This window comes from Crinia signifera, chromosome 1 (assembly GCF_055691185.1).
Source record: "Crinia signifera chromosome 1, ASM5569118v1, whole genome shotgun sequence".
Taxonomy (NCBI): domain Eukaryota; kingdom Metazoa; phylum Chordata; class Amphibia; order Anura; family Myobatrachidae; genus Crinia; species Crinia signifera.
In genome coordinates, this window is record NC_139217.1 from 425,495,515 (window position 1) to 425,520,276 (window position 24,762).

At 45.2% G+C, this 24,762-nt stretch overlaps 2 protein-coding genes across 4 annotated transcripts in view; one reads left to right on the top strand and one right to left on the bottom strand.

Moving 5' to 3' along the window:
• GFM2 (GTP dependent ribosome recycling factor mitochondrial 2) overlaps positions 1–18,823 on the bottom strand; it is a 38,283-nt gene extending 19,460 nt beyond the window's left edge. The window contains exons 1-8 of one of the 3 annotated variants that reach the window (XM_083151912.1): positions 18,669–18,823; positions 17,955–18,069; positions 16,184–16,268; positions 14,090–14,135; positions 11,781–11,878; positions 11,486–11,611; positions 11,290–11,378; positions 10,168–10,256 (exon numbers count right to left, since the gene is read on the bottom strand). In XM_083151912.1, the coding sequence (XP_083008038.1) occupies positions 10,168–10,256; positions 11,290–11,378; positions 11,486–11,611; positions 11,781–11,878; positions 14,090–14,135; positions 16,184–16,268; positions 17,955–18,017 (596 nt within the window). In that variant the 5' untranslated portion in view covers positions 18,018–18,069; positions 18,669–18,823. Of the gene's footprint in view, positions 1–10,167; positions 10,257–11,289; positions 11,379–11,485; positions 11,612–11,780; positions 11,879–14,089; positions 14,136–16,183; positions 16,269–17,954; positions 18,070–18,364; positions 18,503–18,591; positions 18,624–18,668 lie in introns of those variants that run through there. The other 2 variants (XM_083151914.1, XM_083151913.1) reach the window with 2 other exon arrangements.
• Positions 18,824–18,835: 12 nt separating this feature from the next.
• Positions 18,836–24,121, top strand: NSA2 (NSA2 ribosome biogenesis factor). The gene is made up of 6 exons (XM_083151915.1): positions 18,836–18,999; positions 20,804–20,991; positions 21,674–21,824; positions 22,271–22,450; positions 22,814–23,006; positions 23,977–24,121. Exons 1-6 carry the CDS (start codon positions 18,997–18,999, stop codon positions 24,042–24,044), a joined length of 783 nt encoding a protein of 260 aa, XP_083008041.1. The 5' UTR covers positions 18,836–18,996; the 3' UTR covers positions 24,045–24,121.
• Positions 24,122–24,762: the final 641 nt, after the last annotated feature.

The window sequence follows — 24,762 nt, forward strand, 5'->3', positions numbered from 1 at the left end:
CTGGACATCCATGGACGCCAAAAATTCTCCCTGGTCTAGGCTCAGGAGCACTGACCGTAGAGACTCCATTTTGAAATGGTCTACCCATAAATGGACATTTAGAGACTTCAAATTTAGTATTGGTCTGAAAGACCCGTCTGGTTTGGGCACCAGAAACAGAGTGGAATAAAAGCCTTTCTTCCACTCTGCCCTGGGAACCAGAGTAACCACCCCCTTCTCTAACAGGGAGTGAGCTGCTCTCACAAGAGCTGTACGAAGCCGAGCTTCCTTTGGCAAAGATGTGGGGATAAATCTTTTCGGAGGCAGACCTCTGAAAGGAATCTTGTAGCCCTGGGCTATAATGTCTAACACCCAGGCATCCTGGTCTAGAGAAGCCCATGCGTCCCTGAAATGTGAGAGACACCCCCCACCTTTATCACTGCCGGGCAAATCCCCTGACAGTCATGCGGAGGGTTTGTCCTCTCCTTTGGTGGCAGGCTTCTCGTGAAAGGAGCCAAACTTGGACTTTGGGGCCTTGCCCCTAGACGACTGAAACTTTCCCCTAAAGGACTGTCCTCGAAAGGACGCACCACCTCTAGGGGAGGGCCGAAAGGACGGCCTAAAGGCAGAAAATCTGGATGTCTGCTTAGCTGTTGGGGCCGGCAGAAATGTACTTTTGCCGCCCGTGGCTTGTTTAATGATTTCCTCTAATTCTGATCCAAATAATAACTTTCCTTTGAAAGCTAAAGTTTCTAAGGCCTTCTTAAACTCATTGTCTGCTTCCCAGGCCTTAAGCCAGAGCACTCTCCTGGCATTAATAGACACTGTGGACACTCTGGTTGCCATTTTGAGTGCTTCCTCCTCTGCTTCCAACACATACTCCGCAGCTGCCTTAAGCTTCTCCGCAAGCAGCAATACACCAGGGTCAGCCTGTAGCATGGTGCACAACTCATAAGCCCACTCAATCATGGCCTTAGAGACCCAGGCTGAAGCAATAAGAGGACGAAGGGTGAATCCCACCCCCTCAAATATAGCCTTGAGGTTACCCTCCAGCTTTTTTTTTTTTTTTCCAAAATATGTTTATTGATCCACACAAATCTCGACAAGCATATGCATTAAGATTAGTACAAAGGCATTGAGTGAGGAACAACTCACCATTTTCCAAATTTTCCATAACAAACATAGATAATGAAAAGGAATATGTCCTGGTAACCTTGGCATTACTACAATATTAAGCCTAATATTGGTTTAGAATTAGTAATGATTTGCATGAGGTTAGATAGCATCACCACTCAATGAAATTGGGTTACCAAGAATTAGCAGCAATAACAAAAGTAACTATATGAAACTAAAAAAAAGAAAAAATAACAAATCCAAAAAGAGAAAGATAAAATAAAGAAAGATAAAAATAAAAGTAAAATTGTATATATATTTAAAGAATAAAACCTTAACAGTCCGCTTCCAACTTCAACCCGAGGACCCATCTATGGACTGATCCAGCCTTTGGCAGAGAAGAGGAGGAGAGGGAAAGGAGAACACAAAGGAAAGAGAGTAGATGAGTGAATGGGGGGGTAGCTTGGGCCTAATAATTAGATAATTATGGGAGGTCTATTTTGGAGGAGTTGAAGACTATACCATGAGGTGGACTGGAAGCAGGTCTGGATGGCCTCTTTTGTTCTCTGGGGCAGAATCTGAATGTATTTGTTCCATACCCCAAACAGGGCCGGGGTCATAGATTCTTTGTGTAGAGATGCCTCCAGCCAGTCCATGGTAAATAGGAAGAGTAGTCTAGAGGTTGCCATCTCTAGGGAGGGCGCCGTGTCCTGTATCCACTGTTGTAGGATAGCCTTTCTGCCTACCGCCGACAATAGTACAAGAAGTTTTTTGTCATGTTTGGGGACAGCTGTTTGGTCTGCCACATATCCGAATAAAGCCCAGGAGTCACTGCACTGGAATAATACTTTTAGTGAGGAGGCAGCAAAGTTATGTAACGAATTCCAGAATGTTTGAATATGAGGACACGACCATAGGCAGTGATAAAGGTCTGCCTCAGGTGAGTGGCACTTTGGGCATTCGGAGGTTTCAGCAGCTCCTATCAGATGGCGGCGTTTAGGGGAGAGGTAAGCCCTATGTAGGATTTTGTAGGACATTTCTTGATACGAGCTGGCAGGAATAAGCTTCAAGTTCAGGAGGAATGTCGATAAAATGGTTTCGGGGTCAAGAGTCGTGATTTGTGAAGCCCATTTTTGGAGGACCGGGAGGTCTGACTCAGGATCTAATTCAGGGCGTGTTCGTGCGTATAAAGTGGAAATGGTATGTGTACGAGTGCGTATGATAGAATCGAGAGGGTTTGTGATGTCTTGAGGTTTTAACTTGGGCAATATATGATTCAGGTAGTGGGTGGCTTGAAGAAAGGCGAATCTGTGTTGGGGAGCTAAATGAAAACGTGTCATGGCTTCGTCGAAGGTCAGCGGCTTGTGTGATGTGTTTAGTAAATGACGTAGAGACAGGATGCCAGAAGAGCGCCAAGAGGTAAAAGGGGTTTCAGCCGTGCCATTTTGGAATTCCAGGTTACCAACCAGAGGGAGGGACAGAGAGTAGTAACAGTTTAAATGCATAGATTTTCTTACACGTCTCCATGCGTATATTGTAGATGAGATGAGGAGGTTATCGTATTGGTTAGATTGTAATTGAGAAGGCCTGGCATGTAGGATAAAGCTAAGGGAGAGGGGGTGGCAGAATTGAGAGTCTAGGGATACATCTGTGAATGTGTTGGAATCATTAATCCAGTCTACGGCGAAGCGAAGAATGCAAGCCAGGTTGTAGTATTTGATGTTGGGTAGATTAACACCCCCCCTTTGGGTGGACTGCATTAGTTTATGGAGACTGATCCTAGGTTTTTTAGAATTCCAAATGAATTTGGAAATCGCAGAGTTTAATGTTGACAGATCAGATTTAGTAAGTAAGATTGGGGTCATTTGCAGGATGTATAGGAGCTTAGGGAAACTAGCCATCCTAAAAAGGTTACAGCGTCCCAGAAAGTTAAGAGGCAGATTCTGCCAGAGGGCCAATTCCTGCTTTATGTTTTGGATAATCGGGGTGACGTTACGAGAGTATAGATTATGGGGATGTGGGGAGAGATTGATGCCCAGGAAGGTAATGTGTGAGGGGGCCCACTTGAAAGGGAATGGGGTGGACCATCCTATGCGTGCTTGGCCAAAAATGGCCAGAGCTTCAGATTTTTGCAGGTTAATTGAGAATCCAGCAAAGGAAGAAAATCTGTTAAATGTATCTATCAAAAAGGGGGTAGAGTATTTGGGATTGGATAAGAAGAGGAGGATATCATCCGCAAAGGCTACGGTGCGTAGCTCTCTGGTGCCTATGGAGATACCTCTCAGGTGGGGTGATAGTGAAATGAAGCGGAGGAGCGGTTCAAGTGCCAAATTAAAGAGTAGGGGAGAAAGGGGGCAACCTTGACGGGTCCCCCTTTCAAGGGGAAAGGATGGGGAGGATACATTATTGACCGTTACTTTGGCTATGGGGTTGGTGTATATTGATTTAATGAAGGCACGAAAAGACTCCCCAAATAATTGACTGGCCAGAACTCTATGGAGGTGAGGCCAGGCGATTTGGTCAAAAGCCTTTTCGGCATCTAAATTTAATAGGATGTTATTATGTGCCTGGTGTGAGCGGGTATAAGAGATTGCGGCGATGGCTGCACGAATGCCCATTACAGACTGCCTCCCCTTGACAAAGCCCAATTGAGCAGGTGAAATCAGACGTGGTAAACACTTCTGCAGACGGTTGGCCATTAATTTTGTAAGAATTTTAAAGTCCTGGTTTAGGAGGGAGATGGGGCGGTATGAGCCGACAAGGCCCGGATCCCTTTCAGGTTTTGGGAGAACTATGATTTTGGCTTCATTGAAATTAAGGGGTAGGGCTTTGGAGGTCAAAATATGGTTAAAAAGAAGGGCCAAGGTCGGAGAGATCTCAGAGCAAAGTAGTTTATAGAACTCCGCACTAAAGCCGTCTGGGCCTGGGCTTTTACCGTTAGGGAGGGCCTTAATGGTGGTACGTATTTCCTCCTCTGTAATAGGGCTATCTAGCATATCACTCTCCTCTTGTGAGAGGGTGGGCAGATTAGAGGCCTCTATGAATGTCTAATTTTCAGCTTCATTGTCCTGGCCTGCCGAGTATAGTGTTTTATAAAAGTCCATAAATTCTGCACATATGGCATTGGGGTCAGTTAGTATCGTCCCTGGTTTCTTTATCATGCGGACCCATGTGCGAGAGCGTGGTCCCTTGATTAGGTTGGCCAGAAGTCTGCCTGACTTATTCCCAAATCTGTGTAGTTTATTTTTAAAATGGTTGTGACTGTCTGGGCTTGCTCCGTGAGAAATGTGTCGTAAAGCAGCTTAGTGGACAGGTATGCCTCCTTGTTTTCAGGAGTGTCTGAATTTTTGTATGTTCTATATGCTACAGTTAGAGTCTTGCTTAAGTCTTTCAGTCTAAGTGTAAATTTTTTGCGGATAGAATGTACATAAGACATGATGTGCCCTCTAAGTACTGCCTTTGATGCATTCCAAAATAAAGGGGGGTCATCGGCATGGGCGGCATTATCAGCGGTGTAGTTGGACCATGAGTGTTTGAGGTGTAGAAGAAAGTCACTAGAATGGAAGAGATGGGTCGGGAAGCGCCAACATTTTGTGAAGGATTGGGGGAGAGACAGCTTAATGGATAACAGAATAGGGGCATGGTCAGAAATTATGATATCGTGGATGGAGGTATGCGTCACCCTGGGGAGTAAATGGTCCGAGAGGAATAAATAGTCTATACGAGAATGAGTCGAGTGGGGGTGGGAGTAGAATGAGTAGTCTTTTTGTAGGGGGTGAAAAATACGCCAAGGGTCAGTCAGAGAAAGCTGAGAGCACAGAGGCGAGAGAAGATTAGAGGAGGCTGGAGGCTGGCGAGAACTCACCCCTGATCTGTCCATAGATGAGTCCATGACCGCGTTGAGGTCCCCTCCCAGGATGAGGTTGGTAGGGTCCCAAGAGAGCAATTTCTGTAGAACTAGAGAGAAAAAGGAATCGTTAGGGTTTGTGGGAGCATAGACATTACATAGGGTGTACGTAATATTATCTAGAAGTATGTCTAGCAAGACAAATCTACCATCAGGGTCAATATATTTCCTGACTATGGAATATTGTAGGGTCTTGTTAAGTAGAATAGCTACGCCCCTGGTCTTGTTGGTGTATGAAGCAGAGATGCATTTGCCTAACCAGGAGGCTCTAAGCTTGGGTTGTGAGCCCTCCACCCAATGTGTCTCTTGCAGAAAGACAATGTGTGGGGACATACGTTGTAGATGTGTAAGAACCTTACGGCGTTTGATTGGGTGGTTCAAGCCCTCTACGTTCCAGGAAATAACATTAAATGAAAAAAGGGGAATATCCCTCTCAGAGGATATGGATGGGGTAGTTTGGTCAGTTATACTAACCAATTCCTTCAGGCGGGATCATTTGAAAAGGAGTGTGTGATAAGGGAAACCCCCCTCCGTCCCAGCGAGCAGAGGGGGGGTGTCCCACAGAGGGAACGGGTCCAGGGTCAGAGCGGACAAAAACAAGAAACATCTTATAAACTAACAAGAAAAACATCATCAGTAGGACAGGTATATACCAACGGTCGCCTATCGAATAAACAGTATTTGCAAACAATTGTGTATCATGCAACAGTCACCATACAGTTAGGCAGAGGTATGAGGACAGCGCCCATCTAGGGCTCCAACCGGGAGGAAGCAAAACCCAACTGGGGGTAGGCAGCGTTTAGGTGTCTGGGATCGAGAAGTGGACTCTCGCGTCCTCAGGAGATTCGAAGAAACGTGGCTTTCCATCCTCGAGTATCCGGAGACGGGCTGGATATATTAAGGAGAACTTGATATTGGAGTCGATGAGGTGCTTGCAAACTGGCGCAAAGTCCTTGCGTTTAGCGGCCACTGAAGCTGAGAAGTCCTGAAAAATTAGAAGGCGTTCTCCATTATATGAGACTTGGGCAGTCTTGCGATAGTGGTCCAGGACTTTGGTTTTGTCTGCATAATTAAGGATTCTCATTATGACCGGACGTGGCCGTCCTCCTCGGTTGGGCCTGTCCGGGCCGATACGGTGCGCTCTCTCTAAGGGCGAGGGGAGTTCCTTTGAGATCAATTGCTAGCTGTTCAGGGAGCCATGTGGACAGGAGGTGTAGGAGCTCGGGCCCCCTCACCGACTCCGGGACGCCCACCACTCTCAGGTTATTACGACGGCTCCTGTTTTCCAGGTCATCTATTTTCTCTCTGAGGGTCTCGATATCTCTGGCTTGGATTTCAACAGTGCGTTGATGGGCTGTTAGATCGTCTTCGAGAGACGAGACCCTCTGTTCGGCCTCATCTAGGCGTTGGGAGTGGTGAGTTAGTTGGGTCAGAGTAGAGTCAATAGACTCCTTAAGTCCAGCCAGCTTCTCATCCAGTAGGGGGCCAAGCACTGCCGCAATATCAGCTGGCTTCATTTTGGCGTTTTTAGGTTTGGCAGTGGATTTGCGTTTGTTTTTGGAAGCGGATCTGGTAGAGGAGCGGTCAGAGTCAGAAGACTGTGCACATGTGGTGATGTCAGATGGGGCTGAAACAGGATCTGCAGGGAACATTTGAAGCGGTATCAGGAACTTTTTCATATACGGAGAGGATATTAAGGTACCGGTGATAAGCAGAGGAGCGCAATCAGGGTGGTATGGAGGCTGTCTGCATGAAGTCAGATTACATGACGTATGTGGGAATGTTCACATTGTCAATTAGGACAGAGCGGATTCATAACAGGCCCGTTGGTAAAAGGCGGGGATTGGTTACATTTCTTGGTCTCTCTGAGTGTTGTAATCAATATATAAAGGTGTAGAGACAGGCGGCAGTCACTTGAGTTTGAATATTTAAATATTTTAGGTGCACAGCATTTCTCCCTCATCCAGGGAGATAGGTGGAATCAATATGCTGTGTACAGGAGGGGGGGCAGCCGTGAAAAGGGGCGATGCAAATGATTTAAGTGGTTTAGGAGTCCCTGGCAGTAGGTTATTGCTTGAGGCTTGTTCCAGGTGCTAAACAGCTGGTATCTGGTGCCTTGGGAACCCCTCAGTATGTAATGCAGTGGATATCAGAGTTCAGTGGTGGGGGGTGCAGCAAGCACAGCCCAGGGTGAGAGCTAGATTTCAATAGTTAGTGGGAGTCTACCCAGGGTTTTCTCACCAGGGCCTCCCTATGATGTTTTAGGTACCTTAGTGTATCAGCCAGGTCTGGAAGCCTTGAAGAGGTGTATTTGTGGGCTCCTGTGCCGCACTTCTGCCTCCCAGGCCAGGTGGGGAAGAGGTATGCTGCCAGGGGAGGTGAGGGTCAGCATCTGCTGGGGAGGAAGGGGTTACTAGGCGGATGGACAGCCCCGGAGCTCACCCGCGGGTGTCCGCCACCGCCAGCACCCCCAGTGTCCTCCTCCCGACCGCGGTCCCGCTCTCCGAGGCTGGGGTGACTGGGGGGTCCACTAGGTGTCCGGTCAGGTGTGGTGGGCAAGGGGGCACTGAAGCCGCCGCGCGGCGAGGCTGTCCGCGTCTTCTCCGGGAGGCCGCGCGCGTCCGCGGCCGAAATCGAGCCCCCGGCTTCACCCGGCGTGCTAGGCCCCGACTCGCGGGATGTCACGGGAGCCGTCCCCAGCTCCACGGAAGGCACTGGCAGGGTCCTCCGGGTGTCGGGAAGGTGCCGGCAGGGTCAGTCGGGCGGCTGTGTGGCAGGGAAGTGGGGCAATCAGGCCGGAGAAGCGGGAGCTCTCGTGGGCTGCTTCCGACCGCAATGGCTGCCAAGCCACCACTCACCCTCCAGCTTTTTGTCCACCGGATCTTTGAAAGCTGCACCGCCTTGCACTGGTAATACAGTATCCTTAGACAAACGTGCCACAGATGCATCCACAACTGGCACTTTTTCCCAGAGCTCCGCATGAGACTCTGGCATGGGGTACAGACTGAGGAATCTCTTAGGCATCTGCAGCCTCTTATCAGGGGTTTTCCAAGCCCCTTCCAACAATTCCTGTAAACCTTCATCTGAAGGAAAAGTAACAGCCTCCTTACGCTGTCGCTTAAACACACCTTTAGCAGGAGTCTTATCCTCCACTGAAAGTTTCAAAGCCTGTTTCACAGCTACAATAAGATCCTCTACCCCTGCAGAAGAGGTATCTTCCAAATCATCACCCTGATCCCAGGGGATGTCAGTATACGCTCCCTCCTCCTCATCTACCAATGTAGGCATAGCATAAGACCTTTTAGGGGTCCCTGCAACATCAACATCAATCTTGTCTAGTATCTCACTAAACCTGTTGATCCCCCTTGCAGTATCCTGCATCACCTGAATAAAGGCAGGATCTGCCTGGGTAAGAGGCAAGGAGCCAGAGGACTGCTGAGATGATGGCATAGGTCTCTGAGATTCTACCAAGACATCACTCTGTCTGTCCAGTAACTGCACCAAAGCGTTCACTGACCTGCCCAGGGCACTAGCCCACGCGGGTTCAATCTGCTCTGCCCTCTGAGGTTCACTCCCCATGGGTCTCACAGCAGCGCAAGTATTACATAAGCCCCCCTTGGCCATCTGCTCAGGGACAAATTTTTGTGTACACACATTACAAGCGCTCAGTGCAATAAGGGCTCCCTCCCCCAAAACCACAGCATGTTGCTCAGACATGATGAAAAGTGAACTACACAGTGCATACAATGTACAAGCGATTATACAGTTTTAATGCACTCAGTCACTTAGCTGTCTGTCGGTTTCAGATGCGGGGAAACGATGCCCAGGAAATCCAAACACTCTGCCAGGATCTGTAAGCCAGCTCAGCTCCGCTGCAAGCGTTCTGAAAGGCGCCAAACACAGAGTGAGGGAAGAGACCAAAGTCCCTGCTGCTGCGGGGTCCGTGACTTTTGGCGCCAACCACCCCCAGTCAGCCGCTCCCTTGGTAGGATTTCCTAGTTCCAGTATCTCCCCCTCGGCTGGGGACCACTTGGAACATGCCTGTAACAACACTGCTGTCCTCTCATATAGGAGCTCAGTGTGTAAGCTCCGCAGAAAATGGCCGCCGCCATCACGGAGCGCCTGTCCCCCATGATCCCCACCTAAACGTGAAGCCGGTTTCAGGACACTCCGGAGCCCAGGCAGCTTCTTAAAAGAAGCTGTAAGCCCTGCACAGGGAGGCCAGACAGCGTCTCCCTTGTGCACAGTGAGCTGACAGGACGCGCTTCTGTCAGCTCCTGCTGCGCTATCAGTGTGAGGATTCACTATGAGAATCCTCACACTGTGCCTACCTAGCTAGAGTAAAATTAATAAAACAATAAAATTCCCCTAACTACTCTAATTCTTCAGCTGCTCCTGCAGCCCTTTAGAATAGCACCCACTCCAGTGGGCACCTAACACGAACTGAAGAGTCCGGGATGCAGTAGGGGAGGAGCCTACCCTCTAAAAGCTTTAGGATAGGTGCCTGGCTCCTTCGGACCCTCCTACATCCCAGTGTTGAGCTGTGTCACCAGGACCATTGAAAGAGAAATTCTTTTTATTTCTAGTTAATAAAAATCATTTATAATTGTGAACCGTCTTGAGTAGATCATTCAGCTAGTGCTGGCATACTTCCTCTATAGTCATATTCTTCTTTAGGGGAGTGACTAGTCCTTGCCAGCGGCTGATAATTGCGCACCACACATCTACCTCTCTGTTGTTTAGATTTGGGTGGTGTGTGTTCAATCTGAAATCTAAATTACAGTGTAAAAATAAAACAGCCAGTATTTACCCTGCACAGAAACAAAATAACTCACCCAATTCTTAAGATGGCCATACATCTACAGATCGATTATCAGATCTGGCTGGTTGGAACAAAAACCTGGTAGTATCTGAATGACAGTTTGGCAGTTTTCCAGCATTTCAAAGCAAATGGTCAACTGTCATTTGCTCTCACCCATTACCAGGATTTTGTTCCAACCAGCCAGATCTGACCTATCGATCTGTAGATGTATGGCCAGCTTTACTGTGCATATGTTACATTTGCCCCATCTGCACATTTGCCCCATATTACTATTTTAAAATAGTGTAAACCAGGTTTCAGGCAACATATACAGGATGTAACATAAGTTTCATATAGGCAGAAGTACCTGGCTCCAGGCTTGTCCATCTTGTTTAAAAAACATATCCGTGGCACGGAGTGCTTGTCTGCTTGTCGCCACACTGTCAGCGTCTGGGCCTGTATGACATAAATACCTCAGATATAACTAATCTCATATTGCACACATCAGTCTCCATACAGATATAGAGATCAGGTCACCCACAAAATATTTTCACTACAAAAACAAGCAGATCACTGCTGGCATTTGGCCCCGTGCACCACAGGCCACCTGCATTCTGGGAAACGTTTGAGTGATATGCAGAGTAATGCAGGGTACACACCAGAACGATTTGGCCTCAATTCCTCTCATTTCGATACAATCTCAACCGATTGTATGTAAATTGGGCATGTTTTAGATCAGATTCCGATCCGATGCGTGTCCCTGCTGATCGTTTGGTCATTTTGCAGATCCTACCTGCTGCAGTCAGGATTTGAAAACGACCCAGTCCACTGGGTACAGATCGTGATCGGATCGGAATTGGATCATATGCAGATCGTGTGCTCCAGCAGATTGTGCGAGCATCGTATGGTCATTTCACGTTCTGCTCACGATCATGATTGTTCTGGTGTGTACCCAGCATGCCCACACACTAGAATGATTTTTTTGCCGAATGGCCAATTTCCGAAGAATCGGCTGATTTTTACTGATAATCGTCCAATATAGACTGGATGCGCGCTCCTGCAGATCTTTTGCTAAATCTTATGATCTTACATGATCCATAGACAGGCACATGGGATCTTTGGTAAAGATGTGCGTTTGCCTGAAAACTTTTGTCCAGGACGGACAAAAGATTTCAAGGCTAATTTATGCGCACATCTTACGATCGCAGATCTTTCTAGTGTGTGGGCACCTTTATAGTATAAGGTTCAGACAAGAGTCTGGCTATTCACAATCTGGCATTGTTATTTATCAGATAAACAAATGCTGTGGGATTAATAGTAGTGCTTCGTGACTGGGTAGTAACTGATAAAATAGTCACCTAAAAGACACATTGACAAAGGTGAACATTTGTTCTAAAAAGTGCCCTGACTCATACAGTAGGACTTATCCTCATCAAGAGGTCTGTGTCCCATTAGTACATTGTGCCGCAAACAATATTGTGTATTATACCTCCACGCCTGCTGACGCATCAAACACAGCTACTGCTCCATCCAACACTCGCAGGGAGCGTTCTACTTCTACAGTGAAATCCACATGTCCTGCGAGAAGGAAGTATGAATGTTAGAAGACAAATAGGAGCAATTAGGATTATTTGACATGATACCTTATTGGAGGGGGAGGGGGGGGGCTCGGATTAGGAGACAACCTGGCGTGTCAATCAAGTTGATTCTGTGACCGTTCCAATCAAACGTGACAGCAGCTGACTGAATGGTGATACCCCGTTCTCTTTCCTGTGCCATAAAATCTGTCACCGTGTCCCCATCATCGACATCTGGGGAAAAAACAGCCACATCATCATTTAAGTACTGAAATAGGATTTCACGCTAAATTTGAATATTCTCTTCATCAAATTGTCATTATTCAGAATTGTATTTAAAGTAATAAAACAATAGTTTGAAAATATCTTTAACATGGTAAGGAATCCGCTGAGTTCCCCTCACCTCCGAGAGCCCTTATGTAACCGGAATAATACAACATTCTCTCTGTGGTTGTGGTTTTCCCAGCATCAATGTGAGCCATGATCCCTATGTTTCTGATCCTGAAACAAAAATATAGTCTCCAGCTTAATCAATAGCCCCATATATACACATCATATTACCGTGTCCTCCGAATACAATGTGAAGAATATAGGAAGGTTTTATCACATCTCTTCGTATATATAATTTTATAGAATACAGGTTGAAATGCTCAGGACCACGAGCATTTTGGATAAGGGATTTTTCCGGATTTTGGAATATTTATTTTACCATACTTACCTGGTCCCCTGGTGGTGCCCCTATGGTCCCCTGACGTCCTTCAGGATCCTCTTCAGTGGCATCTCCGGTCCCAGGGAGGCAATGAGCACCCACGCACTCGCGCAGTGCACCCCTGGGACCGGAGATGCCGCTGAAGAGGATCTTGAAGGCCACCGTGGACATCAGGGGACGAGTTAAGTATGAAAAAAGGGGCGGGTGGGGGGAGACCCCCCAAAAACCTGAACTATTCTGAAAAACAACGGTTTTCGGAATATTTCGGTTTTTGGAATACACAGATAAGGGAGACCTGACCTGAACCATGTTTTCCCATTTAGGCACAGAAATGCATCCATGTATTCTATTTTGGGTCTCTTAACACTATAATGAAATGTTGTAGTCTTAATCCTGAGCAAACATGAAACGGTCGACGTGAGTTTTTCTTGTCTTTTGGTCAATGTTGATACCTGACAATGTGTACTCGAAATTAGTGTTTAGAATGGGTCCTGCACAAGCGGTTAGTCTTACTACATGGTATAATTTGGTCACTCTGGAACGGGGACACCCTCCTTTCTAAGTCACCATTAGCTGCCTTCCCTTCCCAACTAGAGATGTGTGTTCCATATGTTTTCAGATTGTGATGTTATGTGTCTAATGTCGAGATATTGCAGTGTGCCATTCTGCTCTCTATTCTTGTATCATCTTGTTTTATGACATATCGTGAAGGCAGTGTTTGGGAAAATGGGATGTACCCCTATTGTTTATCAGGAGGTGGTGAGGCCAAGGACAGCATAGTGTAGGCAGTTTACTTGACCTCACAATGCCCCCTGCAACTGCAAGCATGCGTATTCAGACTTATACCCCTTTCAGACTTGTGGCCCGGCAATTACCCGGCAATTTGAGTGCCGGGTCATTTTTCCCGGGTGCAGTCTGACCACCTTTCACACAAAGCAGAAAATTACCGGGTTAAAAACAGTCAACCCTGTAATTTGCTGAAAACATGGGTTATTTGTGTAGTGTAAAAGGGTCTAACAGGGCCGTAAACCCAGGTTGACAACCCTGGTAAAAAGCAGAATTGGTGAGCCAGGATTTGAGAAACGGGTAGACCCTTTCAAGCTACACAAATTACCGGGTAGAACTGCTTCACCCTTTGCTGTTATGTCTGAAAGGGGTAGTAATCAGGCTTGTGGCTGAAGAGAAACACCTGGACAATGGCTCTGAATCAGAGTTGATTGCAAATGCAAAACCTCTCAAATGGACAAAACCGTGTTGCACTGCAGGTGGGCAAATGTCACATGTGCACCTACAGTGCATATTGTTTTATCGGTACTTATGTAGTAACTGGGCTGCCGATTTCTAAATCGGGTCGGATCGGGAGATCGCATCGCATCGCATGCGACCATGCGATTCGATGCGATGCGATGCGATGCGATGACCCGATTTTTCCATAGGAATCAATGTTAAAATGGACTGAGTCCATTTTAACATGGAATTCAATGGGAAAAATGGGTCCTTTTCATACCCCTACTATCCAAGTGGGCATGGAGTTGGATATAAACCTGTGGCGAGCGTAGCGAGCCACCGAGCCCGAAGCGTGGCGAGCGAAGCGAGCCCCGCGAGGGGACGAATACCGTCCCCTCGCGGGGCTCGCTTCGCTCGCCACGCTTCGGGCTCGGTGGCTCGCTACGCTCGCCACAGGTTTATATCCAACTCCATGCCCACTTGGATAGTAGGGGTATGAAAAGGACCCATTTTTCCATAGGAATCATTTTAACATTGATTCCTATGGAAAAATCGGGTCATCGCATCCGATATCGGATGCGATATCGGATGCGATGCGATGCGATATCGCATCGCATCGCATCTGATTGTATGCCTTAACTTAAGGCATACAATCAAAAAATCGGCAGCCCAGTTACTACATAAGTACCGTTTTATCCATTTGAGAAAGATTTAGCATTTGCGATCAAGTCTGAATCAGGCCTATAGTACATACATTACCGGATTACTGTTCTTACTTTGATATCGGAGGGTTGATGATGCTCCGTAATGACTTGATATCACCTGCAAAATGGAAGCAAATCAATGAACTGCAATGTGTGCGGTTACAGTGGTACAAGGATTTATAGCTTAGCTCTAGTGGACATTTAAATGCATTACAAATGTGTCAATTCCCATCTTCAGACTCAATAAATCAGTAAGATGTAGTTAAATCTATTGTGACAACCTTAAAGGTCCTACACGCGGGGAGATTTGCTGAGCATTCTGAGCGATGTGTCAGCGCTGTGTTCTCTGGTCAGAACACTGGCCCTGACTGGTTATCTCACTAGATTAATCCAGCATGCTGGATATTAATCGCTGGATGATAGAGACACGCTATGGCTCCTACACATGGAGCAATGTAGGGGCATTTTCAAAGCGTTCTAGTTAGATCAATTCGAAAATGCCCTGAAATCGCCCAGTGTGTAGGCCCCATTGCAGACTAGGAGATATATTGCTCAGCTCTGTACATACTGAAGGCAATTAATGGCAATATTGAGTCATTTGTCCTGATCCAGCTGTAACTGGAACCATCACTCTGCAGCTGACATGGAAGCAGCAGTGATCACTCTAATATGGTAGGCAGGAGGGGTCATAAATGATTGATTCATGCGGCTTCCTAGATCATCTGGGACACCGACTTTGTGACCTGTGAGGTCTCGCAAGCTGGTGCCAGACCGTCAATCACTGACAGTTGGTGCCGTATTGAGACAGTCAGAACAAACCTGTACAATGTATCAAACATCAGTACTTTGCAGCAGATGACACTACAGCATCGGGACCTTTCTCTAGTCTATGCGGTGTACAAACCTGACCGACAAGTCTGAAGACCCGCCGTCACGCCAACCGGCTGATCCAGGTGGGTATACACATTTACTGATCGGCTACTCGATACGTCAGCTCCCATCATGCCATATAGCAGGCAGCCCAGCTGTGATGTCAGCCCCTTGCAGCAAATGTACAGTTGGTAGTGGACTGCCCGTACACACATTTAGATGCACCACTATACTGTAAACACGCACAGCCAACGCATTTGTCACAGACATGTCTCCCGCCGATGGGCTTGCAAAAACCCAGGTTTAGTCTATCCTTTCTCCACACACAGAGGATCATGACAAATGTGCATGTATGAAAGTTGTGCAAAGCATAATCACAATTTTTTCTGTTAGAAATACAATATTAGTTCATTGGGCCCAGTGTTCTTTTCTATCTGACTCAACACTGTGACTGCAAATATATGGATGCCAGGAGAGAGACACATGCAAGCCTGAGAAACTCTCTCTCTAGTCAAGGGAAAGATCAAATACCTGGAGATGTTGCGGCTTCTGGCACTAGAAAACCATTTGAGATGGGCAGAGTACATAGCCAAATGCCGACTGGTGCTTTCTTTTTTGAGTTGGCATAGAAAATACTTTGTCGTGTTTTAACAATTTTAGTGATAGTGTTTGGACAGCAGCCCAGTTACCGAACAATCTGCTTTCTATATGCATTGTAATATATTACCACACAGCAGTGCATGGTGAACGCTCCTTTTTTTTGTATCCAAGACAATGCTTCCGGTAACTAAATTAGCTAATATCCATTGGGGGACACTACAGGTGTTCTGCGGTCAAATCACTTACAAAAAAATATTCTCACCATAATATGGACTATGGACTATGCCAGCCCGCTGCTCTATGGGTAGCATTTCAGCGTTATAAGCGGCAAATGTAATTATTTATTTTAATTGGTCGCACCACTGAAACCTGCGTCAGCCCTATTACAGGTCACTTAATGCCTGTAACATTAATACATTGGAATCAGGCATGTCCAAACTATGGCCCTCCTGATGTTGTGAGACTACACATCCCAGCATGCCTTGCCATAGTTTTAGCATTCCCTAATAGCAAAACTGTGGCAATGCATGATGGGACTTGTAGTTTCACAACAGCTGGAGGGCCATAGTTTGGACATGCATGCATTAGATTAATTGGTATCCTTATGTGAAGTTTTAGAAAAAAAAAAAAGAGTCTAGGCATAATATACCCTGGAACACAAGGCACCGACATAATGACATAATAGTGATGTCATACCTGCTGGAAAGCTGTACGTCCTGGCATGCTCTATACGATCTCTTGCTGCTCTACATAGTAGATGTCTTTTACAGCATTGTACACACTAAACAGAAATAAAAGAAACAATTATTTTCAGATATATGCTGATAAAAAATGTAATTGTACAAATGTGACATAGCCAACATTAGTGTTAGACTGGGGGCATAAGAGCATTTTACCCTAAAGAACTGTGCTTATTCTCAATCGTAAAAAGAACAAGGCTGTGTAATTACCACTAGGGTAAGTATCAGGCGCTGCTTTGGGATTGATTCAAAATTAGCAGCAGTTCAGTGTAGGGATAGTCAGTACCTTAATACATAGAAAACAGAAAAAAAGAGGGAAACTGTGCTTTGAGGAAGGAATTACCATACAGAATGTACAATAAAAATATTATTTATTCCTAATACAAAGACGTACTAATTAAAAAGACAAATTATTGTGACAAATAAAAATAGTGCAAGATTGGAATATGCATTATATGCACTTAATATAAGGGAAGAGCACTTATATTCTCCTCCTCTTATCCTCATTTAAATTGGACCCTGTTCCTATTTGGACTTTGGATGGTACTGGTGGATATGTTGCGGAGAAAGTTTTAGTTTACCACTCACGATTGTCGGGATAGCTTGCTGCAGTTGGAATTGGCAGATGGAAATGGACCCTTTGGAGTGGTGATCACTGTTAGATGTCTGTTTGCTGGCCTTGTATGGCTCCAAAATTGGCAATGTCCACAAAATTCCTGGTCCAGGTATCCAGTGGAGATATTAGTTTGTAATCCACAGACCAAAGGTGTGGGAGAGGAATAGGGGTGCTGTGCACTGACGCGTTTCGCTGAGGGACTCTCAGCTTTCTAAAAAAAAAGCTGAGAGTCCCTAAAGTCTTTACACTCCTCTTCCTCCTTAACCTGTTCCTTTGATCCTGTAACCTTCCAGGTGCTCTTTTCAACCCCCCCCCCCCCCCCCCCTCAATGTTTGCCCCTTAAACCAGTCCCTTTCCCTTCCATCTCTATAGATGGTATAAACTCTCTGTATTTACCCTTTAAATGCCGACATCCGTGAGCCATGTACAAAACAGCAAATCGACAAACCGCAGACGTTTCTGACAAAACAGATCCAACTTGTTTTAAAGTCAGATCTGTTTTGTCGGAACCCTCCTGCAATGCTGTCGGAAACAGCAGCGTTGAATAGGCGGTGGCCAAGATTGAATATACCCCTTAATCTGATTGTATGGGTGGATACATGAACATTTATTTTTACCTAGAGCATATTGTACATATCACTACACAGATTTTTTTACATAAGTAAAATTATGCTTTAGTGTTTGCCCAACTATATTCAGTTTCACCATAGCAATTTGTTATTTTACTTAATAGTGATCTCTGAAGGTGCCCATACACTGAGCATTTTTCTCGTGCAAAGCAGTGCGTGCTCCCGTGCACATCACGTAGCACAAAAAGTATGTGCAGCCCGTACTTTTTGTAGTAGATCATATCGCATCTAGTACAAAAAGCACACTGCTGTAGTACATTGCATGCATTTTGTACTAGATGCAATGCAATCTAGTACAAAAAGTAGGGAGCACATCGCTCATTGTATGGACACCTTTTTACACTACAACTACATTGTCCTGTAATGTAAGTCTGTTAACTTGTTTTGCTCATTTGTTTATGTCATGTGTTAGGTGCTGCTGAACCCTTGGGTTCCATACATATAAATGGTAGTAATAATAATAATAATAGAGCAATGCTTACCTCTGTATACATATAATAAGTAGCAGGGGGCTTCACAGGCAAAACCTTGAACAGTGACAGCATCTTTTCTCCTTTGTGTTCAGCAGCTTATAGACAAACACACACAGCATACCACCTAAAACAGAAAATACATGTGGTTTATACCAATCTTGAAATTAGATAAAGCAAAAAATATAAAATACTGTGTGAGTGACATTCACAATAAGCCCGACAGACACAGAAGGTCAGCGACAGAGGACAGTGGTATAAACTCCACATACCGATACCGACACACACACACACACACACACACACACACACACACAGTATATGGATGAAGACCTCTGGAACATAAACCGGTCAGCCAGGTGACTGTGTACTTTCCTCATTCATTTCTCACTTGTACGTTTACTCCTTACAAATAATCATACCGGTGGCAGACAGCCTGGGGTTCTAGAGCAGTTGTAAAACTACAATTGCCAGCATGCCAACCAGTCTATGATGTATCTATATCTTGGGGACCTGTGGCTCTTCAGCTTCAGTAGGACTACAAACCCCAACATGGCATAACAGCTTTTTCATTGTGGAATGACAAGTCCCTGCTTGCAATGCATGATGGGAGCTGTAGTTCCACAACACCTGGCTATGGGAATGTCACCTTGCAGTATTACTCATTACAGTCTGTCCTTCCACACACACACTCGGCACCATAATGACAGCGTGCTATCCCCTCACCTGCCACTATCGGAGAGTCCTCACATGTTACCCCACACACCACGTGACCTTTGCTCTGCATTTCCTGGGGCTAGTGGGCAGTAGCGTAATGACATCATTGCTGCGTGCTGTGTCTGACCTTCTTCCCAGCATTCCACAGATGAGGCACCGGGAGGAAATTACGTCATGCTGTTTTGTGGGCGGAGCACCCCTTTCGCATTTCCATCTTACACGGTGTGTGTGTGGCCTGAAGTTTACTGGGCCCCTATTTACCACCAGCTAAGCCCCCACCGCATCCAGGCCGGGCCAGGGACCAGCAACCGACAAGAGACAACACAGGAGGGACACCATGGTGAGGGATCTGTGTACAGCTGCGCTACACTACTACACTTGTAAACTACACTGCATGCTGCTGCCTGGGGCACCCTGGTCTAGGCTTGCCAATCTCTGGTCCCTTGGCTGCTGGTAAAGCATACTCTTTGAGGTTAATCAGAGAGTGGAGAGGGATACAGTAACAATATTCTAACTGCTATGTTACAGATGACAGGAGCTAAGTGGTTGGTACTTTATCTCTCTCCAAACTGTTATCCATCTCCTTTATAGTTCCACAGCAGCTGGGCAGCCTCGTTGCCTCAGCCCAGACCCCTCTGGCTCATACTGGGGCAGTATTAAGCCTGGTGAAGAGCTAAGGGTATTTTGATATTGCACCAGCCAATAAACATCTAACTGTCATGTTTCAAACATAGCTGATTGGCTGGTGCATTAGCACCTTCTACTTTATCTGTTCACCAGGCTTAATACATCCAGCCTATAATCTGGTAGAAATCTGTTATCTTCCAGCCACATAACACAATTAGGTTATTTTCCTTAAAATTACAATGCATGTATATGGGCAAGTTAAACAAAACCATGTGCGCTTACAGTAATTATCAGTGTATTGTCTTATGATTCTAAATAACACCGGAACTGTGCAGAATGTGGTGAAATCGCCTGTAATTGTTTGTGTGTAATTTCTGTTGATTTATATTTAAAACAAACTGCTTGAAACCTATTTAAGGGTCATTCCTATTAAATGTGCCATTGCCGGTTATGGCACCCGATCTCGCACCCTTCACAGGCTTGTTTTAGCTTGAGCTCATACAAAGGGTGGGATGTAATGCTGCCCGAGTTCCTTGGGCAAGCCAGACAAACTTTTTTTTAAAGGTGAAATCACTTATGGGCCATATATAGGGGGTGATTTAAGCCTTATTTCTCAGTGACCTGACTTAGAAATTAAGCTCTGATTGCTCTGTGTGTACACCCCATAGCAATGGCAATGCACGGTCCCGCCCCGCACCGCACCATTGCCCGCAGTGATACAGTACATGCACTGTCTATTTATTCTGCTTAAATCAGTGTTTGCCTATCAATCATAGGCAAAACACTGCTCCGCATACATCGCAGGTGCATTGCATGTGTGCTGAGCAATCTGTGCTTGGGCAGCTCGCTCAGCATGGGGATAGGATGCCAAGCTCACGTGGCATTACATCCCACCCATAATTGCTCTTTGCAGTATGGGGCAGAAAGCACTTTTTGTGTAAATTCCGGATGCCGCAAAGGTTTCAGCTAGAGAAATCAACCAGGCTAATAGGATCGAACCATTATCTGTTCACCCACCAGTGTTCAACCAAATCCTATTTAGCCTAATATTTTAGCCAATTACATTTTTTTGTCTAGACCTGATATCTCCGAATAGGGTGGGGGAACTGTGATCACATATAGTGGCGTAATTGTCACAGAGTCTTGCAGGGGCCCTACATGAGCAATCATTGGTATGATGGTATAGCCTTCTGGTTGTCAATGACATACAGGCACCTTCACAGTCCAGGTTTTGAGGCTATCCGTGCTTGTGCACGAATGGTGACTTCAAAGTGACATTTACTGGAATTATTAAGCTGCCTGTGCATATCCTGAAGTCTTGGGCTGTTAGGATGCCTTGTGGGTGGAGTTTAGGAACCACTGTATTAAAGGAAACTCCCTATCACTGGTTTGCGGCTTTGTCCAGTTAGGATATATCGGTTAATGTTTTGTTTGGAGAAATGTTAGACTATTAGAAATGTAAATTATGAAGATTTTTTTTTTTCTTATCTAATGCATGTCCGTTTGTTTAATTATAGCCTCAGAACGAATACATCGAATTACACCGTAAGCGGTATGGTTATCGCTTGGATTACCATGAAAAGAAGAGGAAGAAGGAGAGCCGAGAGGCTCATGAGAGGTCACATAAAGCTAAGAAACTCATTGGGCTGAAGGCCAAACTGTACCACAAGCAGCGGCATTCCGAGAAGATCCAGATGAAGAAAACGTAAGTGGGTTTGCTGATGTCCTGAAGGCTACCTAGAACTGTTCTTTTTTATTTTCTTTGGCAGTGGTAGATCAGTTATACAGAAATCTCAAATTCTATTCATATACAATATATGTTCAGAATTACCTTTGTGTATGATATACAGTATATTCTCTGGAATGACTGCAAATTAGAGGTTTCCCAGAAAAATTTTTTTTCCCGTTATTAGTGCCATACCTATTACTATATTAGCAAACTTAATTTAGAAATCCCTTTTGAGTTTCACCAAGTGAGGAATTCAATTGTTTTCAACCATGTTATAATAGGCATCTGAAGGAGGAATTCAATTGTATTTGGGTGTCCAGTAATTCTTGTTGTGCCCATATAGCCTGGGTTTAGCTGCTTGAAACAGAAAAACCACCTAAAGTCCTGTTAGGGCACCCAAACCAGACTTTTAGCATATTGGCTTGCACATCCAAACAGGGCAACAATTGAATTGCTTTGTTGTGTGCTCACTAGTTAGTCTTTGGAGAAACGATTTAATCGCTCCCTCAGTTTAGTATTGTTCCTCAGTGTACATGGAGGAGTAGTGGTTGGTAGTATGATCTTTGTTGCCCATTAATATTTTGGTTTTCATTACGTAACATCTTTGGATCTTATTTTTCTGCTAGTTTAATACATTTCTTTTTCCCACTGCTCCTAGTATTAAAATGCATGAAAAGAGGAACACCAAACAGAAAGATGATGAGAAAATGCCAGAGGGTGCTGTGCCAGCTTATCTACTGGACAGAGAGGGGCAGAGTAGAGCCAAAGTTCTCTCCAATATGATCAAGCAAAAGCGAAAAGAGAAAGCGGTGAGTAATGAGTTGTCACAATGGGCCTTATTCCAACCTGATCGCAGGGCTGTGAGTGTTTGGAGCCCAGCGAGCAGGTAAACGCTGCCCCTGTGCATGGCTGCAAACGCCTATGCGTTCAACGGTGAATAATTTCCCCCCTGCTCTCAGCACTGAGTAAGCCAGGACTCACTCAGCACTGCAAAGGCCGTGGGGAGAAGGAGGCCACTGATCAGCGGCCGTCCCTCCCAACGGCTGGGGAACGCCTGCATTATCTGGAGCACTCCCAGAAAAGGCCAGTGGCATGCCTCCAAATGCCCGCGAGCAGCGAGTGAAGTCTAGCCTTTGGCCAGATGGCATGCGCACTGCGTAATGTGAGCGGGCTGGTCTGAATTAGGCCCAATGACTAGCCAAGATGCTGTGTTAAGAGATTCTTTAAGTGAAACGTTTACTTTTATTTGTTTTAGGGTAAATGGGAGGTTCCTCTGCCCAAAGTGCGAGCTCAAGGAGAAACAGAGGTACTTAAGGTTATCCGCACAGGAAAGAGAAAGAAGAAGGCATGGAAAAGGATGGTCACCAAAGTTTGCTTTGTTGGAGATGGGTTCACCCGAAAACCTCCAAAATATGAAAGATTTATCAGACCTATGGTGAGTTATTAATCACAACGTCTTTGTCATTATTTAAAAAAAACCTAAGCCTCTGAGTAAACTTGTTTTGATTCATCATCATTAAGGTGCCCATACATGGTGCGAGGGTGCCACCGCATCCCATCGCACAGCATAAGGTCTGCGCAGCCCGTGCTTTTTGATCTAGGTTCAGATTGCATTGCACGCAAATCGCATGTGATTTGATCATGTGATGCGATCTAGTTCAAAACGCACGGCAATATTGTACCGTGTATGTGCACCTTTACTGTCTTTGATGTTGAAAAACCTGCATAGCAGTGGTTTTACATTAAGGTATTGATGAGCATAAAAGTGTTTATAAAGTTCTAAAATCCGTTTTCACAGGGCCTACGTTTTAAAAAGGCGCACGTGACTCACCCAGAGCTGAAAGCCACATTCTGCCTCCCTATCCTCGGTGTAAAAAAGAATCCCTCATCGCCGCTGTATACAACCTTAGGTGTCATAACAAAGGGAACAGTCATAGAGGTGAATGTCAGTGAGCTCGGTCTTGTAACGCAAGGAGGCAAAGTTATTTGGGGTAAGTAGGACTTTGTCATTCTCATTAGACTGTGTGATATATTGTATTAGTTGCTTGATGAGGGGATTTTATACTCGCTATAAGTTTCCAGTTTGCCTACAAAGCAAATAGATCTACAGACGACGCAGCACTCCTTTTACTACACCAAGTTCTAGCCCACCTTGAACTAAAGGGGTACCTATGCTCGTATCCTATATGTATATTATAGTTTGGCCTTTAATACTGTTATTCCAACATCACTAGTTAGTAAACTTTCCGCCATTGGGTTGAGCGGGTGTATGAGTAGATGGATTCTTGATTTTTGTTATCGAACAGGCCAGAGGCTGTTAGAATAAAAGACCAGGTATCTGGTGAATTGACCGTTAGTACAGGGGTGTGTTTTGAGCCCTTTGCTGTACTCAGTATTTGCTTATGACTGCTCTGTGAGCTACGAATCTGTTCAAATAATCAAATTTGCGGATGATATTGCCATAGTGCAGTGGTCAGGGAACTCGGTCCGCATTACCCCACGCATTACCCCATGTTTTCCAGGTCTCCTCACAGAATCACAAGTGAAATAATTAACTCCACCTGCGGACCTTATAATATGTGTCTGTGAGTAATTAGTACACCTGTGCACCTGCTGGGTTACCAGCAAAACATGCACTGTGTGGGGTAATGAGGACAGTGTTCCCTGACCACTGGTCTAGTGGGTCTTATCGCTGACCATGATGAAACTGAGAACAGGTTCAAAGTATCCAGACTGGAGCCAGGGAGAGTTTATTTTTTTTTTTTTCTGTAGCGGTTCGCACTTTAAATAGTGGGATTACTGGTGGTAATGATTTATAGTTCTGTGTCCTGATGTCGTCTTATTTATTTTGCTCTGTTCATGCTGCTGTTTACATTGGAATTTTGTTAATTGTGCATATTTTATGTGGACAGTTGATGACCATAAAGGATTATTATAATAAAATTTCCTTTCCTTCCTCAGGAAAATACGCACAGGTCACAAACAATCCTGAAAATGATGGGTGTATCAACGCGGTTTTGCTTGTATAATGTTCTCTTTGGCTGATACTTGTTGAACAGAGACTGTATTTTGCAATAAATAAAAATGCCCATATTGGGGGAACATCTTTTGTTTTTCTTTTTTTATGATGCAGACTTGAACATGTTGTATTCAATAGCCAAATATTCCTACACTGTACATAAACCCTTCCAATAGACTGGGGGTTAAGTTACCCATACAAGTTACATTATTGCACACCGCAATTGTACCGTGTATGGGCACCTTAAGGTTTTGCTAAAATATATTATAACCAAGCAAGGGCGGCACTTGTAGACTCTTGTAGGTGCAAAAAGCTGTGTTTATTTTGCAACTACATGAGTCTGCGAGTGGCACTGTCATGTTGGTCCTGAATATCTTTCTGTGGACACTTCCCCAACGGGAAAGGCACCAGAACAAGGTAAACCCAGCATGCTATACACTGTGAGTGCCGGATTTGATTGTTACTATGTAGCCGCTGGGGTGCCGTATAAATAGCAGTGTATATAGAATAGCAGTGTATATAGAAAAACCTATTAGACCTCTTGAACACATACTTATAGCCATTACTCTTTACTCAATACATTTGCATTTAGACCTATGAGGGCCCATATGCATCAGTCCAGTGCCGGCTTATTATACTAGATGCCCGTATACCCTAATGCACATATGTGCAATAGCGCGAAGATTGTCCCTCATCTCCTGTACCCTCCTCTGACTGCTCGAAACACA